This window comes from Oncorhynchus mykiss, chromosome 9 (assembly GCF_057628025.1).
Source record: "Oncorhynchus mykiss isolate SJ-2025 chromosome 9, ASM5762802v1, whole genome shotgun sequence".
NCBI classification, from domain to species: Eukaryota; Metazoa; Chordata; class Actinopteri; order Salmoniformes; family Salmonidae; genus Oncorhynchus; species Oncorhynchus mykiss.
Window position 1 is genome coordinate 67,913,069 of NC_143030.1, and position 22,975 is coordinate 67,936,043.

A 22,975-nucleotide genomic window follows, 5' to 3' on the forward strand; every position below is an offset into this window, starting at 1 on the left:
GCCAATCAGTTGTGTTGTGACAATTTAGGTTGTCATGCCCTGATCTGTTTCACCTGTCCTAGTGCTTGTCTCCACCCTCTCCAGGTGTCGCCCATCTTCCCCACTTATCCTCTGGGTATTTATACCTGTGTTTTCTGTCTGTCTTTGCTAGTTTGTCAGGATTACCAGTGTTTGTCCTGTCAGCTACTGTCTTTTCCCAGCCTCGCTTTTTCTCTTCCTCCTTGTTTTTGACCCTTATCTGTCCTGACCCCGTACCCGCCCGCCTGACCACTGCCTGAGCCTGCCTGCCGTCCTGTACTTTTGCTCCTACTCTGGATTATCGACCCCTGCTTGCCGTGACCTGTTTGCCTGCCTCTGTTAGAATAAACCTTGTTACTTCACACAGTCTGCACTTGGGTCTTACCTTGATACCTGACATAGGGCTGGTATACAGAAGATAGTGCTATCTAATATAAACGCAGCATGTAAAGTGTTGGTCCCATATTTCATGATTTTTAAAGATCCCAGAAATGTTCCGTATACACAAAAAGCTTATTTTTCTCAAATTTCGTGCACAAATGTTCAACATCCCTGTTAGCGAGCATTTCTTCTTTGCCGAAAATCAATCCACCTGACAGGTGTGGCATATCAAGAAGATGATTAAACAGCATGATCATTACACAGGTGCACCTTGTGCTGGGGACAATAAAATGTGCTGTTTTGTCCCACAACACAATGCCACACATGTCTCAAGTTTTGAGGGAGTGTGCAATTGGCATGCTGACTGCAGGAATGTCCACCAGAGCTGTTGCCAGATAATTTTATCTTAATTTCTCTACCGTAAGCCACCTCCAATGTCGTTTTGGAGAACTTGGCAGTACATCCAACCAGCCTCACAACCGCAAACCACGTGTAACCATGCCAGTCCAGGACCTCCACATCCAGCTTCTTCACCTACAGGATCGTCTGAGACCAGCCACCTGGACATCGGATGAAACTGAGGAGTATTTCTGTCTGTAATAATTCCCTTTTGTGAAAAAAAACTCATTCTGATTGGCTGCGCTCCTGCCCAGTCATGTGAAATCCATAGATTTGGGCCTAATGAATTTATTTAAATTGCCTGATTTCCTTATATAAACTGTAAGTCAGTAAAATCATTATAAATTGTTGCATGTTGCATTTATATTTTTGTTCAGTATATATACTGTGTATATATATATATACTGAACAAAAATATAAACACAATATGCAACAATTTATACATATTTATCTCCTTAATAGGCCTAGTCTTTTAGACAAAACCACAACATCATGAAATAAAGACTACTGGGCAAAAACTAATTGCAGGAGCAAGTCACAACATGAACTGACTCAAGAACTGACACACCATTTGTTGAGTGTTGTAGAAACTATAGAGACCAGAGAGATGCGAAATCTGATAGGTGGGTGGGGTAATAGAGACCGGTAAATCCCTTTTCTTCTCCTTTCCTCTTAGATGGATTTTAAAGGAAGTGTTACTGTAAATTAGGTGAAAAACTCCATGCATTCTAGACAGGAAAGTTTTGCTGAGATTTTCTTTTGAAACCCGTACATTATGTTGCCACGGGCAGGGCCCAGGAACGAAAACCCCTCGTTGATGGACAGAAAAGGTTCAGTAGCCGTGCCACAGGTAAGATTATGACATTTCAGCCTCCGTAACTGAACAACATCCTCATTCCAAGCAATGACATTATGATTAATGCTGTTCGTTTCAATGAAAAGGCACATTTTCTGGTATTCCATTCTCTCTCTTGAACTGTTGATGACATGTTGACTGTCATGATTTGTAGAACTGTATATCTGTTTAATGCCATTTAGCACACCCTTTTATCCCAAGCGACTTAGTCTTGCGTGCATACATTTTATATGTTGGGGTGGTTGGGTCAATCAAACCGACTATCCTGGTGTTACAAGTGCCATGCTCTAACAACTGAGCTACAGAGGACCATAGACATGGACCGTAGAAATAGTTGTTATTCAATAGGCATCTGTATGACTGTAATAGCATAGTCAGTAAGCTTCTATACTAACACTGAAACAAGCTGTGAGGAAGTCGTGTGGGTACTTTCCTTTGGGGATTCTACTTCCTTAATTACAGACATGCAGATCTTCTATTCTGTCACTAAAGAGGAACTAAGATTCTCACAAATCTAAATATAAAATGTTTGATACAAAGACAAATAAAGATGTTTTTTTCCTGTTGTGACACATTTGTTTGACAGGTGCTTGTGTTAGTTGTTAGTTGTTCTCAGTTGCGTAGCTCAGTTTTGCGGTTAACATGTCTTAGGGGTATGATATTTGTGCTTCTGTAACTTTCTCACTAATCATTATTCACATTGAAAGAAATGAGGGCCCCCAAAGCTTGTGGCCCTCCTACCTTGTGGGGGCTGTGAGGTGTGTTCTACGCCAGTGGTTGTTCTATGCAAAGTGAAGCGTTCTGTGCATTCAGAATACTAGATATCATTTATGTGCCTTCAGAACACAAGCTATCATTTATGTGCCTTCGGAACACTAGCTATAATTTATGTGCCTTTCGGATCACTAGCTATCATTTATGTGCCTTCGGAACACTAGCTATCATTTATGTGCCTTCGGATCACTAGCTATCATTTATGTGCCTTCGGAACACTAGCTATAATTTATGTGCCTTCGGATCACTAGCTATCATTTATGTGCCTTCGGAACACTAGCTATCATTCATGTGCCTTCGGAACACTAGCTATCATTTATGTGCCTTCGGAACACTAGCTCTCATTTATGTGCCTTCGGAACACTAGCTATCATTTATGTGCCTTTGGAACACTAGCTATCATTTATGTGCCTTCGGAACACAAGCTATCATTTATGTGCCTTCGGAACACTAGCTATAATTTATGTGCCTTCGGATCACTAGCTATCATTTATGTGCCTTCGGAACACTAGCTATAATTTATGTGCCTTTCGGATCACTAGCTATCATTTATGTGCCTTCGGAACACTAGCTATCATTTATGTGCCTTCGGATCACTAGCTATCATTTATGTGCCTTCGGAACACTAGCTATAATTTATGTGCCTTCGGATCACTAGCTATCATTTATGTGCCTTCGGAACACTAGCTATAATTTATGTGCCTTCGGATCACTAGCTATCATTTATGTGCCTTCGGAATACTAGCTATAATTTATGTGCCTTCGGATCACTAGCTATCATTTATGTGCCTTCGGAACACTAGCTATCATTCATGTGCCTTCGGAACACTAGCTATCATTTATGTGCCTTCGGAACACTAGCTCTCATTTATGTGCCTTCGGAACACTAGCTATCATTTATGTGCCTTTCGAACACTAGCTATCATTTATGTGCCTTCAGAATACTAGCTATCATTTATGTGCCTTCAGATCATTAGCTATCATTTATGTGCCTTCGGAACACTAGCTATCATTTATATGCCTTCGGAACACTAGCTATCATTTATGTGCCTTCGGAACACTAGCTCTCATTTATGTGCCTTCGGAACACTAGCTATCATTTATGTGCCTTCGGAACACTAGCTATAATTTATGTGCCTTCGGAACACTAGCTATCATTTATGTGCCTTCGGAACACTAGCTATCATTTATGTGCCTTCGGAACACTAGCTATCATTCATGTGCCTTCGGAACACTAGCTATCATTTATGTGCCTTCGGAACACTAGCTCTCATTTATGTGCCTTCGGAACACTAGCTATCATTTATGTGCCTTTCGAACACTAGCTATCATTTATGTGCCTTCAGAATACTAGCTATCATTTATGTGCCTTCAGATCATTAGCTATCATTTATGTGCCTTCGGAACACTAGCTATCATTTATGTGCCTTCGGAACACTAGCTATCATTTATGTGCCTTCGGAACACTAGCTCTCATTTATGTGCCTTCGGAACACTAGCTATCATTTATGTGCCTTTGGAACACAAGCTATCATTTATGTGCCTTCGGAATACTAGCTATCATTTATGTGCCTTCAGATCATTAGCTATCATTTATGTGCCTTCGGAACACTAGCTATAATTTATATACCTTCGGAACACTAGCTATCATTTACGTGCCTTCAGATCATTAGCTATCATTTATGTGCCTTTGGAACACAAGCTATCATTTATGTGCCTTCGGAATACTAGCTATCATTTATGTGCCTTCAGATCATTAGCTATCATTTATGTGCCTTCGGAACACTAGCTATAATTTATATACCTTCGGAACACTAGCTATCATTTATGTGCCTTCAGATCATTAGCTATCATTTCGGTGCATTTGGAACACTAGCTATAATTTATATGCATTGCTTATCTGTGATCATTGTCCTCCTGGTCCAGCTGAGCAACGAGATGCAGCTGAGCATCATGATGAAAGTGAAGAGTGGGGAGCTGACCATCGATGACGCCCTGAACCAGGCCAGGAGGAGCAATCAGGAGGAGCTAAAACAAAGCCTGGCCACAGAGGTACTGTTATGTAGCCTGGCCCCAGATCGATTTGTGTTATTTTGCCAAGGCCCAGTATTACAATACCTCCACAACAATGTGTTTTTGTCGTCTTGCCAACTCCTATGGTCATTGTCACGCATTGGCCTCAAGAGTTGGCAAGACAGCACAAAGAGATCTGGGACCAGGCTATAGGTATTTTACTACTGGGCCTTGAATTCAGCACGGGAAACCATGGCAACAACAAGGCCTGACAGTTACCTTGGACGGTCTGTGCACACGCATAATGGACTTTATCTACACATGACACAGTACTTGTCATGCATGTTATTCTGTCATTCACTATACATTTTTAAGTTATGCGGTTCCACTGTCCTGTCCACCAACGTAGAACTGGATGTTTCTGATCACTCTTTGATGTGTTCATAACATTTTGTCCTGCATCATTCTCATTGGTGTATTGATCTTCATTGCAGGAACAGCAAGCCTCCCAGTACAACTTCAGTGTTTACAAGTACAACCGCTACAGGTGGCAGAAGCGCATTCTTCAGGCGAGTCAGATATGGGTACCCTTTTGACATTGGGTTAGTTGTTATCACAACTCGTATTTACAGTTTTTCCCAAATGATAACACATGTTTGCTGAAACTACATCTCAGGTACTCAAAACTCTAAACACAAAACACAAAACAGTTAGCCAATTTCCCCGAACCCCACTGACATCTTGCAAAATGAAACACAGAAATCAAAATCATGTTCTCCCTGCTCAAAATGAAACTGCATACAAATGAGACAAACACACATCAAATGAATCTAACTTAGTGACAAATGAGATCACTCTGTGACATATTCAAAACACTACTTTCAGAACCTATTTCAGTCTAAAGACTAAGATTTTGTTAAATTGTTTGTGTGTACTCAAACAAGAAAGGAACACAAATGCAAGATGCGGGCTATGGTTGATAAGCTCACTCTGATGTTGTAGAAGATGGCAGGGTTTTCAATAATCTGTTGGATTTCCCGCAGTCTTCACCCTCCACCTCCCTCTGCTAAGTTTGAGCTTAGCTTGTTGAACAGTATTGCTTTTCATTTGCACACAAGGGATTTTAGCTGTGAAGGTTGTGCCAAAGGTAGAGAATTGCCAAATGTTTGTTATAGAATTGCAATCTGAGTGTAAAGCAAAACATGTGCTAGTTGTATTGCAGATTTGGTGTTGCTTCTGGTAAATTTACAGGTTTGGGTCATTGTGCCTCATAGGCCAGTTTTAGTGTGTAAACAATTGGGAAAAACTGTAAACAGGTATTACAACTTCCATTACTGTAAGTAAACAGCAACTCCTGAGTTGTGATAACAATACTGTACAATCCAAGCCTGTAGTGTGCTGGTACATACTGTCCATGTCATGCATCATTGAGTAAAAGCAGTGGTAATCTCAGAATAATGTGTATCTCTATACTCTATGTTTAGATTGACTTCAACACTAAAATGGTGTGCAGCATAGAGAAAGGCATCGTAAAGCGGCAGCTGCCGTTCCTGTGTGTTAAGAGCTGTGATGACGGAGTTGGGACCAAGTTCTCTATATCTTTCAGAGGAAGACATGACTATGAGCTGGAGGCCACCTCACTGGAGGACAAACACCAGGTAAGAGAGTCGTCCCTGTCCCTGCCCCTAACCCTATGAGCTGGAGGACACCTCACTGGAGGACAAACGTAAGGTAAGAGAGTCGTCCCTAACCCTAACCCTATGAGCTGGAGGCCACCTCACTGGAGGACAAACACAAGGTAAGAGAGTCATCCCTAACCCTAACCCTATGCGCTGGAATCAGCCTCGCTGGAGGACAAACACAAGGTAATAGAGTTATCCCTAACCTGTAATAGAGGTGGACAGCAGCCTGGTTTGTGTATAGGCATAAGAGATGTGAGAGATTTCAATCACTTCCCCTAATTGGTTAACAGCGGGACATTCATTCTTTAAATAAAGTTTGAAGACATTTTGAGGACTTTATATTTTCAATTGACACGATTTTGATTGAGACTTTTTCACACTGATGTTGTGTTTTGTTGTGTAGATAATGCAACTTGTAAACAAGATAATCTACAGAAACATCTACAGACATCCAGTGGAGGGCAGTGAAGACACGTGTGTGCATCCCCTGCTTCTAGCACCAAAGAGCCTCAGGGAGGGCCTGCTGTTCCTGCAGAGAGGTGGATTGGCATCGTTTAAATGGGTGAAGTATGTTTGTGTTCTATACTAGACTACTACTACTTCTACAACTACTACTACTACTATTACAACAACTACTACTACTACTACTACTACTACAACAACAACTACTACTACTACTACTACTATTACAACAACTACTACTACTACTACTACTACAACAACAAGAACATGAATTACTACTACCACTACTACTATTACTACTACTACAACAACAACTACAACTACTACTACTACTATTACAATTACTATTACAATTACTACTACTATTACAATTACTACTACTATTACAACAACTACTACTACTACTACTGCACAGTGTTTTTACAAAGTTTGGAAGAGTCCTGCATTGACTATAAGTTGTTTACTATCTACATCATGATGTGATCTACGCTTTTGTTGTTAGGTACGAGGCTCACCTTCACCCTGGCAAGCTGACCCTGCTCCCCATCAGCCGGCGGGGGGTAGGTGCAGATGGGGACATGGTCACCTCGTCATCCTTGCCAGTTGTCATTCATTTCTCAGACGGGGAAGCGAGTGTAGAGAAACCACGCAGCTGTGACACCTTCACTCTTTTGACTCACAAGAATGAGTACCAGTGAGTGACCATTGAAAAACCCATTCTGAGACTAGGGCGGTAGGTGTTTAGGATGAGAGAAGCGAGTATAAGGAATGTAGGTTATGTGTTCTTGTAGTAATTTGTTTTGTCAATGAAACATTTTAAAATGTTAGTTAAAAATACATATCTAAATACAGCAACAATGTTGTAACTTTTTAACAGAATCATGCTTCAGAATAATGTATATCTGAACAGTTGAGGATTGCTGCTACCAACACACCATTCTCATCACTGTATGTATTATATAAACACACCATAAGCACTTCTATTTGACAGCATCTAATACCATACGTTTAGATTTCAATGGTTTGCCCAGTGATTGCCATTGTTTGTTTACTGCCAATAGAGGAAGTTAAGATGACTTATGTTGATGTATTGCAGGTTCCAGGTACCTGTGATAGAACTTTCCAAAAGCACAGAAGCCATCCAGAAGGAGAGGGATGCTTGGGTCCAGGCCATAGATGAGCTATGCCTGAACTGGAAACGCACGTCTCAGACTGAGCACTTCTATGAGGAAACCAGGGCTTTAAGAATCTATGACAATGTCAAACACATTCTGGAGGAGCACAAGTCCACTGACGGACAAGGCCTCCGAGGAACAGATCTTGTCTCCAGTGCAGATAATCTATCGGCTGGAGAAAAGATTGAGAGTAAACCTCCAACCTCGCCTCTCCCAAAACCCTGCAGCCCTGTGAAGTTACTAGTGAATGTCCCCTTCCCTGGTCCTGTCCTTTCCCCTGCACCTGCCCCTGATTCTGTGCCTGGTCTTGCACTTGTTCCTGGTTTTGTCCTTGATCCTGTCCCTGTCCCCGCCACTGTCCCTGTACCCATTCCCTCAATGGTGCCAGCTCCCCCCTTCATTCCTATGCCTCCTCCATTGCCCTTTAAGCCCAGTAGAAAACCCCTAACAGTGCGGACCAGGGCCTTCCACTGGGATGAGGTTGGTTCTGATAAGGTACTACAATGGTTTTATTTATCCCTCTTTATTACATTTGTAACCATGTAATATAGTTGTGCACATTGTCAATTATGTTATATTATGGTATATCGCCTTATATGACGCTACACTTGAGTCCAATTCGTGAGAAGGTTTTGTCTGATAGTTTGCAATGATAAGGAATTACCTAAATTCCACTTCCTAATTTCCTTGAGGACTGTAGGGAATTATTCTCTACAGTGTCTCTGTAGCTTCCTGGATCATTGCATTTCATAGAGAATCCAGTTTGTCTTTGTGGTGATTGTGATTGGTCTCTCGGCAGATAGAGAAATCATGCTGGACACGGGGAAACGCTGGGAACATTGAAATTGACACTTCACGCTTGTATGAGCAATTTGCAGTTCAAGATTTGGGAACATTTGGCGGGATCACCGAGCCCAGCATTAACCTTCACATCATGCTCAATACGAAGGTTGCTCACAACTTTAGTAAGTAAATTTACAATGACTTGTATGGAAGTTTGAGGTGATAGGCCTATATGCTTTCACAACTATATGCTCTATTTTCTGGCCATTTTTCCCCTGGTTGTGCACAACTTATTTATCAAGTTTCAAGTTTTATTGTCATGTGCAGTGAAATGCCTTTCTTGCGAGCTCTTTCCCAAAAATGCAGCAATCAATATCAGTAATACTATAAAATAAAGTAAAGTAGAACAAAAACACATGAGAAATGGAAATGAGAAAAACACGAGAACGTAAGTAAGCTATATACAGGGTCAGTTCCAGGGTCAGTTCCAATACCATATTTACAATGTGCAGGGATATTGGAGTGGAGTGGCGGGGGTAAATATGTATAGGGGTAAGGTGACTAGGCATCAGGATATACTGTACGATAAACAGAGTAGCTGCAGCGTATATGATGATCGATTGTGAGTGTGTGTGCGTGTATGTAGAGTCAGTATGAATGTGTGTGTGTTTATTATGTGTGTGTGTGAACAAATTAAGGGTGTGTGTGTTGGAGTGTCAGTGTGAATGTGTAGAATCCTGTGAGTGTGCATAGAGACAGTGCAAAAATACAAATAAAATATAAGGGTCAATGCTGATAGGCATTTTCTTAGCTATTTAGCAGTCTTATTTATGGCTTGGGGATTGAAGCTGTTTAGGAGCCAGTTGGTGTCAGACTTGTTGCTCCGGTACCGCTTTCCAAACAGAAGCAGAGAAAACAGTGTGGCTCGGTTGGGCGGGGTCTTTTCACACCGCCTGATATAGAGGTCTTGGATGGCAGGGAGCTCGGCCCCAGCATTGTACTGGGCTGTCCCTCTGTAGGGTTATGCGTTCGAGGGCGGTGCAGTTTCCATACCAAGCAGTGATGCAGCCAGTCAAGATGCTCTCAATGGTGCAGCTGTCAAACTTTTAGAGATCTTTTCAATCTCATGAGGCAGAAGAGGTGCTGTCATGCCTTATTCACGACTGTGTGTGTGGGTGTGGAACATTTGAATTATTTTGTGATTTGGACACCAAGTAACTTGAAGGTTTGGACCCGCTCCCCTACAGCCCTGTTGATGTGGATGGTGCGTACTTGACCCACCGTTTCCTGTAGTTCATGATCAGCTCCTTGGTCTTAATGACGTTGAGGGAGAGGTTGTTTTCCTGGCACCACACTGCCAGGTCACTGACCTCCTCCCTGTAGGCTGTCTCATCGTGCCTGTGATCAAGCCTACCACCGTCATGTCATCAGCACACTGGATGATGGTGTTGGAGTCATGCGTGGTCACGCAGCTGTGGGTGAATAGGGACTACAGGACAGGACTATGCACACACTCCTGTGGGGCCCCCCGTGTTGCGTGTCTGCATGGTTGAGGTGATGTTACCTATCCTCACCACCTGGGGTCGGCCCGTCAGGAAGTCCAGAATCCACTTGCAGAGGCAGGTGTTCAGTCCCAGGGTCCCAAGCTTGATGCTGAGCTTGGAGGGGACTACGGGTTTGAACGCTGAGCTGTAGTCTATGAACAGAATTCTCATATGGGTATTCCTCTTATCAGACCCATCTACATTATTTTCTCGCTGATAACAGATTTGTTTGAAACTACACTCAGTGCTTGATTACTGTAGTTGAGTTGTAATACATCACCTTTTTGCAACCACCAGATGGTAGTACTTAATAAGGAAACTCTATGAGCTTTACATCGGTGTATTGACTCATTCTCCATCTAATCTCCATACCACATGTATTTGCTTGAGAAAAGATGCAAAAAATGTTGTACAGTAGCTACATAACAAGACGCAAGAAATAACCAACATTGAAGGATTAGGTTGAACATTGAAGCATTGGAATAGAATTAATGCTTTGAGACATTTTGAGACATGCTTTGAGACATTATTTTTTTTTGCATTTTATTAATTTAGCAGAAGCTCTTATCTAGAGTGATTTACAGTAGTGAGTGCATACATTTTCAGATAACCATCCTTGAAGAATAATGCTGCTAGTTTCAGTGTAGATACAGATATGGGTTGTTCTCCCCTGTGAACTGCACAGCATGTCTACAGGGGGCAGTCTGAGTCTATCAGAACCTTGGTAAAGCCATAGAAATAGAATGAATAGAATGAGCTTGGACCCGCTAATCCTGGCCATTAAATGGGGACGCACATTCTATACATTCTATTTCTATGGGTAAAGCTTCCATCTTTTTTCTTCTTCACTTAATGGCTTTGACTGCTGTTCAGTGGAGCATCATTTAAAAATATATATATAACCTTTATTTAACTAGGCAAGTCAATTAAGAACAAATTCTTAGGTTCTGTAATGACACCTCTAGCACTGAGATGCAGTGTCTCGCTGTACCACTCGGGACCAAGTCTATGACTTGGCGTAGCTCAAGGCAACCTAAGAGCAATAGATAAAGTGTGTGCATGTGGCGTGTGAGAATGAGGAAAAAATATTTTAGAGAGTTCTCTTCTCGCAGGTCTTCAAAGTGGCACAGAAAGAGTGAAGTGATACACGTGTGGGGCAGCAGAGAGGGTTGTTAAATGGCATCAGTACAAGTGTGCAGGCTGGCAACACAATTAGAGTATGCATGGCCATGAATTATGGATGGAGTCCTGTGCAACAGTTTCTATGAGCGTCTGTCATAGGATAGAACAGGATAGGATACACTCCAAGTGTGCTCCTCTCCTTTCTGTGCCTTGGAAAGTTGTGCTCTGACTAGGCAGCCCCATGTGTTTCAGTTGGTAGAGCATGGTGCCAGGGCCATGCCAGGGCTGTGGGTTTGATGTCCATTGGAGAGCAGTACGAGAATGTATGCATTAACTACTGTAAGTCGTTCTCTGGATAAGAGTGTCTGCTAAAATGGTGTAAATGTAAGGCACTGTGCTTGGTGACTACCGCCTGTGGGCAACTCCAGGTGATGCATCTCTCTGCCCCCAGCATGAGAGAGGAAAAAGGGTGCTACACACACACACACACACACACACACAAAGATTATGCTTGCTTTAGATGAGCTCTGCATGCTCATCAGCAGGATCTCTGCTAACTAGCTGTTATCTATTATTTTCCTGTTGTGCATGGACAGTGACAGTATTTTCTCTATTTATCCAAGGAGCTATAGCTAATATTGTTGCTAGATACATACAGTATGACTTCTATTAGTGTATTGTAAATTACAATACATAATTTAGATAAATAATTCATGGTTATTATACGTAGTTATTACAGTATAACGGTTATGTTCTGCGTTTGCAATCATAACACTCTTATCCCTAATGACAAAGTGCTATGCATATAGCTTACAGTTTTACATTCAAACAGATGGATATGAACTATCTATATCCAGGTGGCTGTATTATGATGAGATTAAGAGCATTTTCCCTTCTAGCAGTGAGCTTATATGTGGTCTCTGTGGGCTATAGCCTGTCTCTATGCCACAGGCAGGCTGCATGACAACACGTAGATAAGTGCAGGGGAGCAGGGGAGGCATGCAGGATGGTCATGGACAGGTGGTTATATGGCGTTGTGTTTGTCTTCATTCCTTCAAGAAAATATCTGAACCCTGAAAGGAGATAAACAGAACAGAATGACTTATTGTGGGTCTTATACTATGTAGTCAATAACCACTGTTCAGGTCATGACTCACTCTTTTTCCAGGTATTACCGACGAAACAGATTGTGATGGACTAAATGGATTAGAAAAATATTGAATATCAAAGAGTGAAGCACATTCCATATAGCTAGTTACAAATGTAGGATCTTAATTTGATCACCCTGTTGCAGGAGAACTTTCCTGAAATGCAGGACATTTTAAACTTTAGTATATTTCCGTTTTAAAAAGGCTTCTGGAGTTTGTAATTTCCACTTTGAAATTTCAGACTTGATTTTTCCTTATGAAAATGTTCAATTTATTATAATATACATAATAAATCACATGTCATGTTGCTGCAGGATTATGTTCCTGCTGTAGCAAACTGGCTCAAATTAAGATCCTACATCTGCAGCAGAAGAAGATTACGCCAGTTGGATTTTCTCAATCCTTTTATCTGTTTGATAGCTTAGAAGACTGCAATGATCAGTTTTCTAAGACAAGCAAAAAAGACTAGTTAACCTCATAGTATTAATACATTAGTTGTTTCACACAGAGAGGAAAACATCAGCAAGGTCACACATTCAAATACCCCACTCAGTTTTAAGAGGAAATATTTTATTGTGCACTGTGTAGTGCCATCCCAGAGCTTGCCCTTCTTGTACTTTTAAACATGTGCTTAATTAATATGGTGATTGATTCGACACGAGAGCTCCCTAGTATGCTCTTATGTTAGCATGTCTAATCAAGGTTGTGTTGAGAGCATTATCCAGTGTCTCATTGAGGACTGAGGGTGTTCCCCAAATGGCACCTTATTCCCAACAGCCCTATGAACCCTGGTCAAAAGCAATGCACTATGTAGGGAATAGGGTGCCATTTGGGATGCACAGTCAGAAATGAGGCTTAGTGCAGTCAAAAATGTGATTTTATTGTTAAAAATAAATATATATATTTCTACACTATGAAGTTGCAATAATACTGTGAAAATGTGAACATTATGATAATGCCCTTAGTTTAAGAACTGTTTGAAAATACCTTTTTGGCCTGCTTGGTGACATCAAAAATGGCTATTTTCTAAGGAACTATATATTATTTATAATGAGTGATACCTGGAGAACATTGGACCTCTCTGAAATGAAAATAAATGGCCCTCCAGTAAAATATATATTTTTACCTGACCCTCCCTGAACGTTTGAAAAAAACACAAACAAGTGACCCTCTCCTGAACCCAAAATAATCATGAAAACATAAAGTGCATAGCAGAGATCATGCCTACCGTTTAGCCTCACTCCTAGAACAGACCAGTGCCTTAGATATGCAGTTTTAGAAACTGTTCTTGGTTTTGTAAGCATTACATGGCAAAGTAGCCAGAAGGTTGTAGAGCCGCAGAACACTGCAGACAAGGGTAGGGGTGAAAATATCTCTATTTTAACAAAAGCACTGCATTAATCTATAATCTTATTTGCGGTTCAAGAAGAAAAATGCCTTTTATAAACGCATTTTATGCAATTCTACATAATTTTACCTGACTGGAGACAACTACAATATTTTGTAATACCACAATAGGGCATGACAACAAATGAGCGCATGCAGCAGCACCGAAGTGGTTTTGATTTCTGTACAGGGTATGGGTAAAAAAGAGGATAGTCTAAGTTTAGAACAGTGCCAAAGTTGTTTATCAATTGTAAAAATTAAGTGCAACAGAACCAGTTCCAACCGAAGTATCTGATCATCAATGATCAACTTATTTTCATTTGGGAAACATTAATTTATCTTTTGTCTCTTCTGTGTTCCATAATTTTCCTTCAATTCACAGGAGGCTGAATGTATCTCACTGGAGAAAGCATCTGAGCAAGTTAAACAGCGCCCTTCTGTCTGTATGTGTAGGCCATCTATCTCATGCTGTCTGGTCCGAAAGAGTATGACATTGTTGCCGCCCATAGTATTGAATGCAAGGAAGCCAGTGAGCATTTGGCCTCTCTTGATAAAAAAGTACAAAATAATAGCCAATCAGCATTGAGCTAAACTGAGTGAGCTCAACTGTGACTGGTCCTGGCGCACCAAGAAAAAGTGTCAAGGGAAGCCAGTTTGGATTTGGCGTCACTTCTATGAAAATCGTATTGAGAGCATACGTCATTGACAGAAACAACTTGAATTACTGCATCTTATTGTGTTGTTGTCTTCCGGTGGCTAGCTAGCTAAAATTGGCCTTTTCCTAAATTAGCCATGGATGGAGATAGTTTTTGGTCTTGTGGTTTTACTTAGTTCTTCGTACTGGCCAATGATTGTATCTGCGATACTGATCCAACCATTAATTCATACATTGTGCCCCTGGCCTGAGACGATGGAAGTTCAATATGTGTCCAGATGTAGAAGGCTAACGTTAACTAGCTAAAGTTGCCCATGAAAGGAAGTTGAGCTAGCGAACAACTATTTAGCCAGCGAGGACAACAAAAAATAAAAGTGTGTACTGTCAGACAAAGTGATAGACCGTTTCGTCAACATGAAAGAGAGGAGGATGGCATTGATGTTTCTCTACAAGTAGGGTGAGTCAACATGTTTTTTTCTACCTGCACAAACACGCACGCAAACACACCATCATATTTAGCTTATGTTGATTGGACTAAATAGTTTTTGGCATCTTTTAGTTGTCACTGTATTAGACTAAGCATCAGTGATTTGATGATGTTTAAATGTTGAAGTTTAAATGGTGCTGGAATAGTGGAGGCAGCTCTTGTTTTCTTTGCGACTTGCGGGAACTCTCCGTGGTTCTATATCAATAGTTGTTTAGTGGTCCGAAGATGTCGGAAACATTACCTTACTTGACCATTATGTAGGTTAACTGTTTGTTACATGCAATATACTTTGTGGACATCACCTGACAGAGGTTGCTCTCTGGTTTAATTTATTCTGCTACTGTGTCTTCTTATTGTCTCTGCCTTTTGGCCTATATATCCTGGTCGCAAGGCATATGGACTAACAGGTTATAGAGCAAACAACGCAATTATCATAACACATAGGTTGTAATGTGGCTTTTTTTAAACCCATGCAACACTACTGTTTGATTCCTTGATATTGTTGTTAAAAAATAGATTTGTGTTGACTGTAATTGTTATGCATTTCATTTTTTATTTAACCTTTATTTAACTAGGCAAGTCAGTTAAGAACAAATTCTTATTTACAATGACGTCCTATCCCGGCCAAATTGTGCGCCGCCCTATGGGACTCCCAATCACGGCCGGATGTGATACAGCCTGGATTAGGGCATGGGAGAACAAGAGCATCTGCTAGGCTAAATTGACAAACTAGGCACTAACTGAAAGTCGCTCTGGATAAGACCGTCTGCTAAATGACTCAAATGTCAAATGTAAAAATGTAGGCATGCATAGCTCACCGCATGATCCTCAAACCAAAGACTGGCCAAACTCGGGTTTCTAAAAGTGAATTCAAAGGCAGTGTAGAATGACAGTATAGCCTAATATGGCATTTTTCATTTAATTATTATATAATTCTAAGTGATTATTTTTGAAAATGTCATTATATACAGCCTAAATGCGAAATTTATAGGCATATTGTTGAAGTGATGTTGTTGATGTGTGTTGAAATCCTGAGCACTCCAGCCAGCCTGTAATGTGTCACAAATGCTTCACAATTTATTTCTTAAATGGCAAGCTATAGCCTTGAAATAATAATAATATAGCCTAAATAATACATTTTTGTTCCTTAGCTAGCTTGCTCCTGACTGATTTAGTGTTAGTATGTGTTTTAATAGTCTGTTGAAATGAACATCAATTGATAGTGACAGAATCACACATTACTTCCCAAGCAAAGTACATTTTTGTCTCCTTGGCTATAGAGGGTTCTGAATGTCATGTAGAGAAACCATGTAGAGAAACCAAAGATATTCCATATGCATCAGAGTCACGTCTTTCCCCTGCATTTAACAGCTTGTTTCTAGTATAAAGCATTGCGGACTAAAGCTTCGTTATAGATCACTTTATATAATCAGTTCCATAATTTTTATGGTAACAAGAGGTAGGCCTATGCTTTTAGCCATTTTCTTTAACAAAAGTCACAATTCCCTCACATATGCTCTCAATTTGAGCCCTGGTTTTAACACACAAAGCCCTTCACTGACAGAGATATTTAAGTAGTGTATGGTGACTGAAGGAATTGACTGACATAGTATATGGATAGTAAACTTTCATTTCATCTGCCAAACAGGTAGGCTTACCTCTTATTTTATGAATAGGAAAAATAGGCTCCAACGCAAAGCCCTCTTGTTGTTAGTAGCCTAAAGTCAAATTAAAATAAAGACTGTTTACATGAATTAGCCTACTTCCAGCACCCATGCCCTGTCTATCTCAGTGTCTGCCGCTTCATAGTAATGTAAGTTATGTAAATTACTTGAATATGGAGTATTGTGAGTTTACATACACCTTAGCCAAATACAGTTGAAGTCGGAAGTTTACGTACACTTAGGTTGGAGACATTAAAACTCGTTTTTCAACCACTCCACAAATTTCTTGTTACAGTAACAAACTATAGTTTTGGCAAGTCGATTAGGACATCTACTTTGTGCATGACACAAGTAATTTATCCAAAAATTGTTTACAGACAAATTACTTCACTTATAATTCACTGTATCACAATTCCAGTGGTTCAAAAGTTTACATACACTAGGTTTGACTGTACCTTTAAACAGCTTGGAAAATTCCAGAAAATTATGTCATGGCTTTAGAAGCTTCTGATAGGCTAATTGACACAATTGGAGGTGTACCTGTGGATGTATTTCAAGGCCTACCTTCAAACTCAGTGCCTCTTTGCTTGACATCATGGGAAAATCAAAATAAATCAGCCAAGACCTCAGAAAAAAATTGTAGACCTCCACAAGTCTGGTTCATCCTTGGAAGCAATTTCCAAACAACTAAAGGTACCACGTTCATCTGTACAAACAATAGTACGCAAGTATAAACACCATGGGACCACGCAGCCGTCATACCGCTCAGGAAGGAGATGTGTTATGTCTCCTAGAGATGAACGTACTTTGGTGCGAAAAGTGCAAATCAATCCCAGAACAACAGCAAAGGACCTTGTGAAGATGTATCTATATCCACAGTAAAACTCCTATATTGACATAACCTGAAAGGCAGCTCAGCAAGGAAGAAGCCACTGCTCCAAAACTGCCGTAAAAAAAATAGACTACAGTTTGTACATGCACAAAGGGAACAAAGATCATACTTTTTGGAGAAATGTCCTCTGGTCTGATGAAACAAAAATACAACAATTTGGCCATAATGACCATCGTTATGTTTGGAGGAAAAAGGGGGATGTTTGCAAGCCGAAGTACACCATCCAAACCATGAAGCCCGGGGGTGGCAGCATCATGTTGTGGGGGTGCTTTGCTGCAGGAGAGACTGGTGCACTTCACAAAATAGATGGCATCATGAGGTAGGAAAATTATGTGGATTTTTTGAAGCAACATCTCAAGACATCAGTCAGGAAGTTAAAGCTTTGTCGTAAATGTGTCTTCCAAATAGACAATGACCCCAAGCATACTTCCAAAATTGTGGTGGCAAAATGGCTTAAGGACAACAAAGTCAAGGTATTGAAGTGGCCGTCACAAAACCCTGACCTCAATCCCATAGAAAATTTGTCGGCAGAACTGAAAAAGCATTTTCATACTATTTTTTCGTACTGGTCCCCCATGGGACATTTCCCCTGTTGCCCTGTCATCACTGGATGTCGTATATCAGGATGCTTTTGACACATTTTGTCATGTTAATTGTTACACAGACACTGACATTTGAATAGAAAATAACTTTATTCTTGATGTGGCAAGATTAGAAATATCAGTCTTGTCACATTACATCCAAGGTAAATAAAAACATCAAGGGTCGTGACTGACTACCCACTATACCTGTATTTCTCAACACTCACTCAACACAAATGTTATATAATATATCATTTATGCTATTTAGCAGACTCAAGTCATGCGTGCATAACTTTTTAAGGTATAGGTGGTCCTGGGAATTTAACCCACTATCCTGCTTTTGTAAGCACCATGCTCTACCAGCTGAGCTACAGAGGACCACCATTTTCTTATTTAACATAATATAAGAAAATGGTGGTCCAAGGTAACATAATTAACATGGAGGAAAGGAAAGTAAAAAGGACGGAAGGGAATGGAATATATTTGTTGCGTGGTGTTTAAAATGACCTTGTAATGTAGGAAATACTTAAACATTATTTCTCTTTCTAGATGAGACCTCTTGCTTTGGCCCAGAGCAGAGCAGAATGATCAATACATAAAGAAGCAGAGTGCAGTGAGCACCCAGCACACCCCTGTCGGATTGGGGCTTTTTAATTAACTGACGGTCGACCTATTAAATTAAGACGAGGAGAATAGCGTAGAATCTAGCTGCATATTACTTCTAAAACCTTGACCTTGAACTGGGTGTTACTCAATCAGTGCATGAATCCATCCCTGACTGCAGATCACAATAATTCCTTACCATATTTCATTTGAAAGTGTTTTAGTGTGATAGTGTACTACTTTTCCCAGCTCCTGCAGTATACACAGAGGTTGTTAGGTAAAACAAAAATTCCCATCAGTTTGTATTTGATAGAATACAAATGAGTGCACCCCAAAGGCACTCGAGAGAGATAATTAATCCAAGCACCTTTTGTCTTCAGTTATTTCATTTCAAGTTGCAGGTACAGGAAAAAGAGTATCTCCCTGTCAAGAGTAAAACCATTCATGTGTCGTTTTTTGAGTGAGTGTGTTGATCTTGTTTTCCTGATTTTCCCCCCAGATATTTTCCTCAAAAGTTTCCATGTGCAGCCAGGAGAACTAAAGGACAAACTGTTCTTGGTTAATGAGGGTGAGGGAGGCTTCTCTGACGAACAGATCACTTCCCTGAGGAGGTAAGAAGCGATTACATGTTGCATTCATGTTGCAGATTAATCTCGAATTTGGATACAACTGCAGTTGCCTGCATTGAGAAGGAAATAAATGCAGACTTCATGCAGGATTGTATCAAGTCCGATGTAGGGCAGCAGTATAACTTGTAAGATTTCACATGGTACATACACAAGACCAGTAAGGGTGCAGGTTGGTAAAACATTAGGTTGTGTAAGAACAAGTGTTACGAGTGCAGGGTACATACAGGGATCATACATACAGGAATAAACCCAATGAAGCCTATGAGACATGACAAGGCACAAGCAGTAGTCTCTATAGCATTTGCTCTAATACTAAAGAGCAGATGCCAGAACCTTTTACCAGAGCAGACTACTAATAAAACTTTCATTGGTGAGGTATTTGAGGAGATAGACACTATTGAGTTACTCTCAGGGGTATAACACTGAAAGCCGGGTAAAATGCTTACCTCCTTCTCTACAGTTTACTCAGTGCTTTCTTTCGGTGAGGTGCTGACCTGATCAAAGAACTGTGATCTAATGTATCTCATAGAGGATTATATTTATTCTATGAAAACGTAATATATATTTTAATGTGGCATCGCGTGGGCATCAGGAATACAATCTCTGATAGAAACCACTCCCCACAGGGCCTGCAATATTAATGACATGCGGCTATAGCTCTATAGCTCTAATCCAGCGCCACATCCCAGGGCTCATGAAAAAGTGAATGTCTGGTTTGGAGTTGAAATACACTCAGATGACAGAGGATAGGAGAAAAAGAGATTCCATTTGGGTTCAAACTCAGTGCAAGTGAATGACTGGATGGTCGTGGCTGGCATCAACGGTCCTGCTGCTTCATAGGAGCTGACGGAAGCCATCAGAGCTACTTGGCTTTTAATCACTCCCCTTTCTCCGGGTCACTGGAAATCAGCCTAGCATTATGGCTCTCAGAGAAAGAGAGAGAAAGGGGGCATGGCATTGCATGATCCTAAATGGGACATTGACCTATTTCCTTTATAGAGCACTACATGGCTACCACTACTTGGTGCCATTTTGGATGAAGCCCAGATTGTGTGTCTTGTGAAAAAGTGTTTGTTGTATTTCACTTCATTTATGCATTGTAACTGAAAATGGTGACTCCTTTTATTCAATTACCAAAGCCTCAGTGCCATTCAGACTATGTAGACAACTGATCTATAGTCAGACTATACTGACTGACTGAGGGAGGCATTATATTTAGCCTGACTTATTATTAGACATTGAGGAGGAATGAAATGTCACACCGTATCGATAAGATGTCAACTACTGTTTGGATCTGCAGCAAAGCAGAGCAGATCCACTCAACCCTAACATTGCTTATTGACTCTTATGACACAATCAAGAGGGAACTCTCTTATGACATGAAAAATGAGAAACTGGGATTTATGTTGTGATTTATGTTTAACAAAGACAAAAAAAGAACATAACAAAGACATAACAAAGACATACATTTAAATATGTTAAATATGTTTCCTTTATAGATTTGTACCTACCTCAGACGATGTGGAAATGTATAAATCTTACAAGGGGTCTGTGTCAGAGCTGCATGTTGTGGACCAGTACATGATGGAGGTAAGTATCTTAGCATGCCATGCTTTCCAAGACTACGGTAATGCCTTACCGTACCTACTTATCACAGATGTCCTAGATAAACCTTAATGTTTGCCAATTTTGATTTTGTTTACATAAATTAGAAGAAGCTCTTACCGTCCATGTGCTGTGCATGCTTCATGAATGGATGACCAATTAAAGTAATTAAAAACACCATGTGAATTTTAATGAGGGGATGTGATGGATCTACAAAATAAACCACATTTTTCAATTCCTGAAAAGGGTTAGTTCACCCAAATTACATAATGACACATTGATTGACTTACCCTGTAAGCAGTCTATGGACAATGTGTTACAGCAATCCATGCTTTGGTCTAGTTACCCTGGCACTGTTTCCACATGCTAATGTTTTAGCATTTGTTGCACAAATCCCATTCATGTCATGGGACTGATATTAGTATTTTTCATGCATCACGTTCAAATCATCCAAAAGTATATTCAATTTATTGTGAAACTAAGTCACTTAGAGATGATTTGAACATGATGTGCGAAAAATGCTAATATCGGTCCCATGACTAGAATGGGAATTGTGCCACAAATGCTAAAACATTAGTAAGGAAAACAATATGTAATTTTGTTGAGCTATATCTTTTTTTTAAATTCCAGGATGCTGATGTTATGTAATTTCTGCATCAATGATTTGCATGGTAATAATATGCATTTCTTCCTCTATGATTCCTCTTCTCCTTATGGAGTACTGCTGTATCCTTAGTCACCTTTATCCCCCTTCACACATACTGGATGATGAGGCTTCCCACCTCCAGATACACTGTAAAAGTACCCCATGTGGTTGATGATGGGCAGAAGGGATGGCAGATGCGCCAAGAAGCAAGATCAGCCGGCCATGTTCTTCACACTATGATCTGACACCATGCATAGGGATATGTTGGGAGACATTGTGGCAGTAACACCTCTCATGGTGGAAGAGCTTAGCATCACAGTTTGTGTCCTCAGTTCACATGCATCCTGTAGTGTTTCCAAGGTTCTCTGGGTAAGAGGGGTTTTAGTGAGTCCCATATTCAACCTTTGAGATAAACTAAAAAGGGATGTCCCTTGTAACAATTTTCAAAGTAATGTTTTTATTTAGGTAGTATATGTATCAGTATGTTAAAAAGCGGGTCTTGAAAAATGTATATTACAAAAGATTCAGCTACACGCTGTCTGTAGTAGCTGATTAATTACTAGGATCAAGAAATAACCCCAAACCTAACATCTTTCACTAATCCCGATCAGACCAAGGCCCTTAGGCTTCTGGGGCCTAATGCACCTGTGCATGAACGACAGTGTCTGGGGCCTGATGCACCTGTGCATGAACGAGACACTGTTGCGTGACAACCCAGAGTGATTCATTAGAGGTTAGCAACCAACCCAAAGGTCGACTAGGCAGCTCAGCCAATCTTTTCAAGATGTCAAGCCTTCAGCTTCTCTGCTAAATCAAACTGAAGACAAGACAGCCCACAACATACCCACCAGGGAATCTTAGCTCTTAGATGTAGCTGCTCCTGTTAGAGAGGAAGGGTTGAGGAGAGTCTTTAGGAAGAAGTAATTAGTAGCCACCCCAAAGTGTCTCTTAAGCGGATCCCAATAGACGGAGTGTTTTTTAAATCAATCTGAAAAATCACATATAAATAGAATGTGTGATATTGTGTGTGTTTGTGTGCGTGCGTGTGTGTTTGTGTGTGGTGTGCATGTGGTATGTGTGTGTGGGTTCTGTGTCTACATTCTGTGACTGTGTATTACTCATGTAACTGCCTCCCCATTACAGATGTGCAACATTCCTTACCTGAACTCCAGACTGGACCTGCTGCTGACTCTAAGAGAGCTGCCCATAAGCATGGAGGATCTGCAGCCGGTAAGTTCACTTTGGCCTGATATGAACATTAGCTTAATATCAACAATAGCATACTACAGCTGGAGGATCTTAATTTGAGCCAGTGTTCTACAGCAGCAAAATCATGTTTGAAATTTCGAAGTGGAAATTACACACTTCATTCTGAATCCTTTTTAAACTTCAAATACACTACAAATGTAAAATGTAAAAAGTTCCCCTGTAACAGGGTAATGAAGCAATGCTTTGGACATGCATTCTGAG

The 22,975-nt window shown here is 40.5% G+C and overlaps 1 protein-coding gene across 4 annotated transcripts in view; it reads left to right on the forward strand.

The window, feature by feature from the left end:
- LOC110532607 (uncharacterized) overlaps positions 1-22,975 on the forward strand; it is a 50,429-nt gene that overhangs the window by 2,670 nt on the left and 24,784 nt on the right. For 2 of the 4 annotated variants that reach the window (XM_021616653.3, XM_090185133.1), the window contains exons 1-11: positions 1,305-1,648; positions 4,355-4,480; positions 4,936-5,010; positions 5,926-6,099; positions 6,527-6,690; positions 7,088-7,279; positions 7,682-8,255; positions 8,560-8,725; positions 19,125-19,236; positions 20,754-20,844; positions 22,649-22,735. In XM_021616653.3, coding sequence (XP_021472328.3) covers positions 1,574-1,648; positions 4,355-4,480; positions 4,936-5,010; positions 5,926-6,099; positions 6,527-6,690; positions 7,088-7,279; positions 7,682-8,255; positions 8,560-8,725; positions 19,125-19,236; positions 20,754-20,844; positions 22,649-22,735 — 1,836 coding nt within the window. In that variant the 5' untranslated portion in view covers positions 1,305-1,573. Of the gene's footprint in view, positions 1-1,304; positions 1,649-4,354; positions 4,481-4,935; positions 5,011-5,925; positions 6,100-6,526; positions 6,691-7,087; positions 7,280-7,681; positions 8,256-8,559; positions 8,726-19,124; positions 19,237-20,753; positions 20,845-22,648; positions 22,736-22,975 lie in introns of those variants that run through there. The other 2 variants (XM_021616654.3, XM_090185134.1) reach the window with 1 other exon arrangement.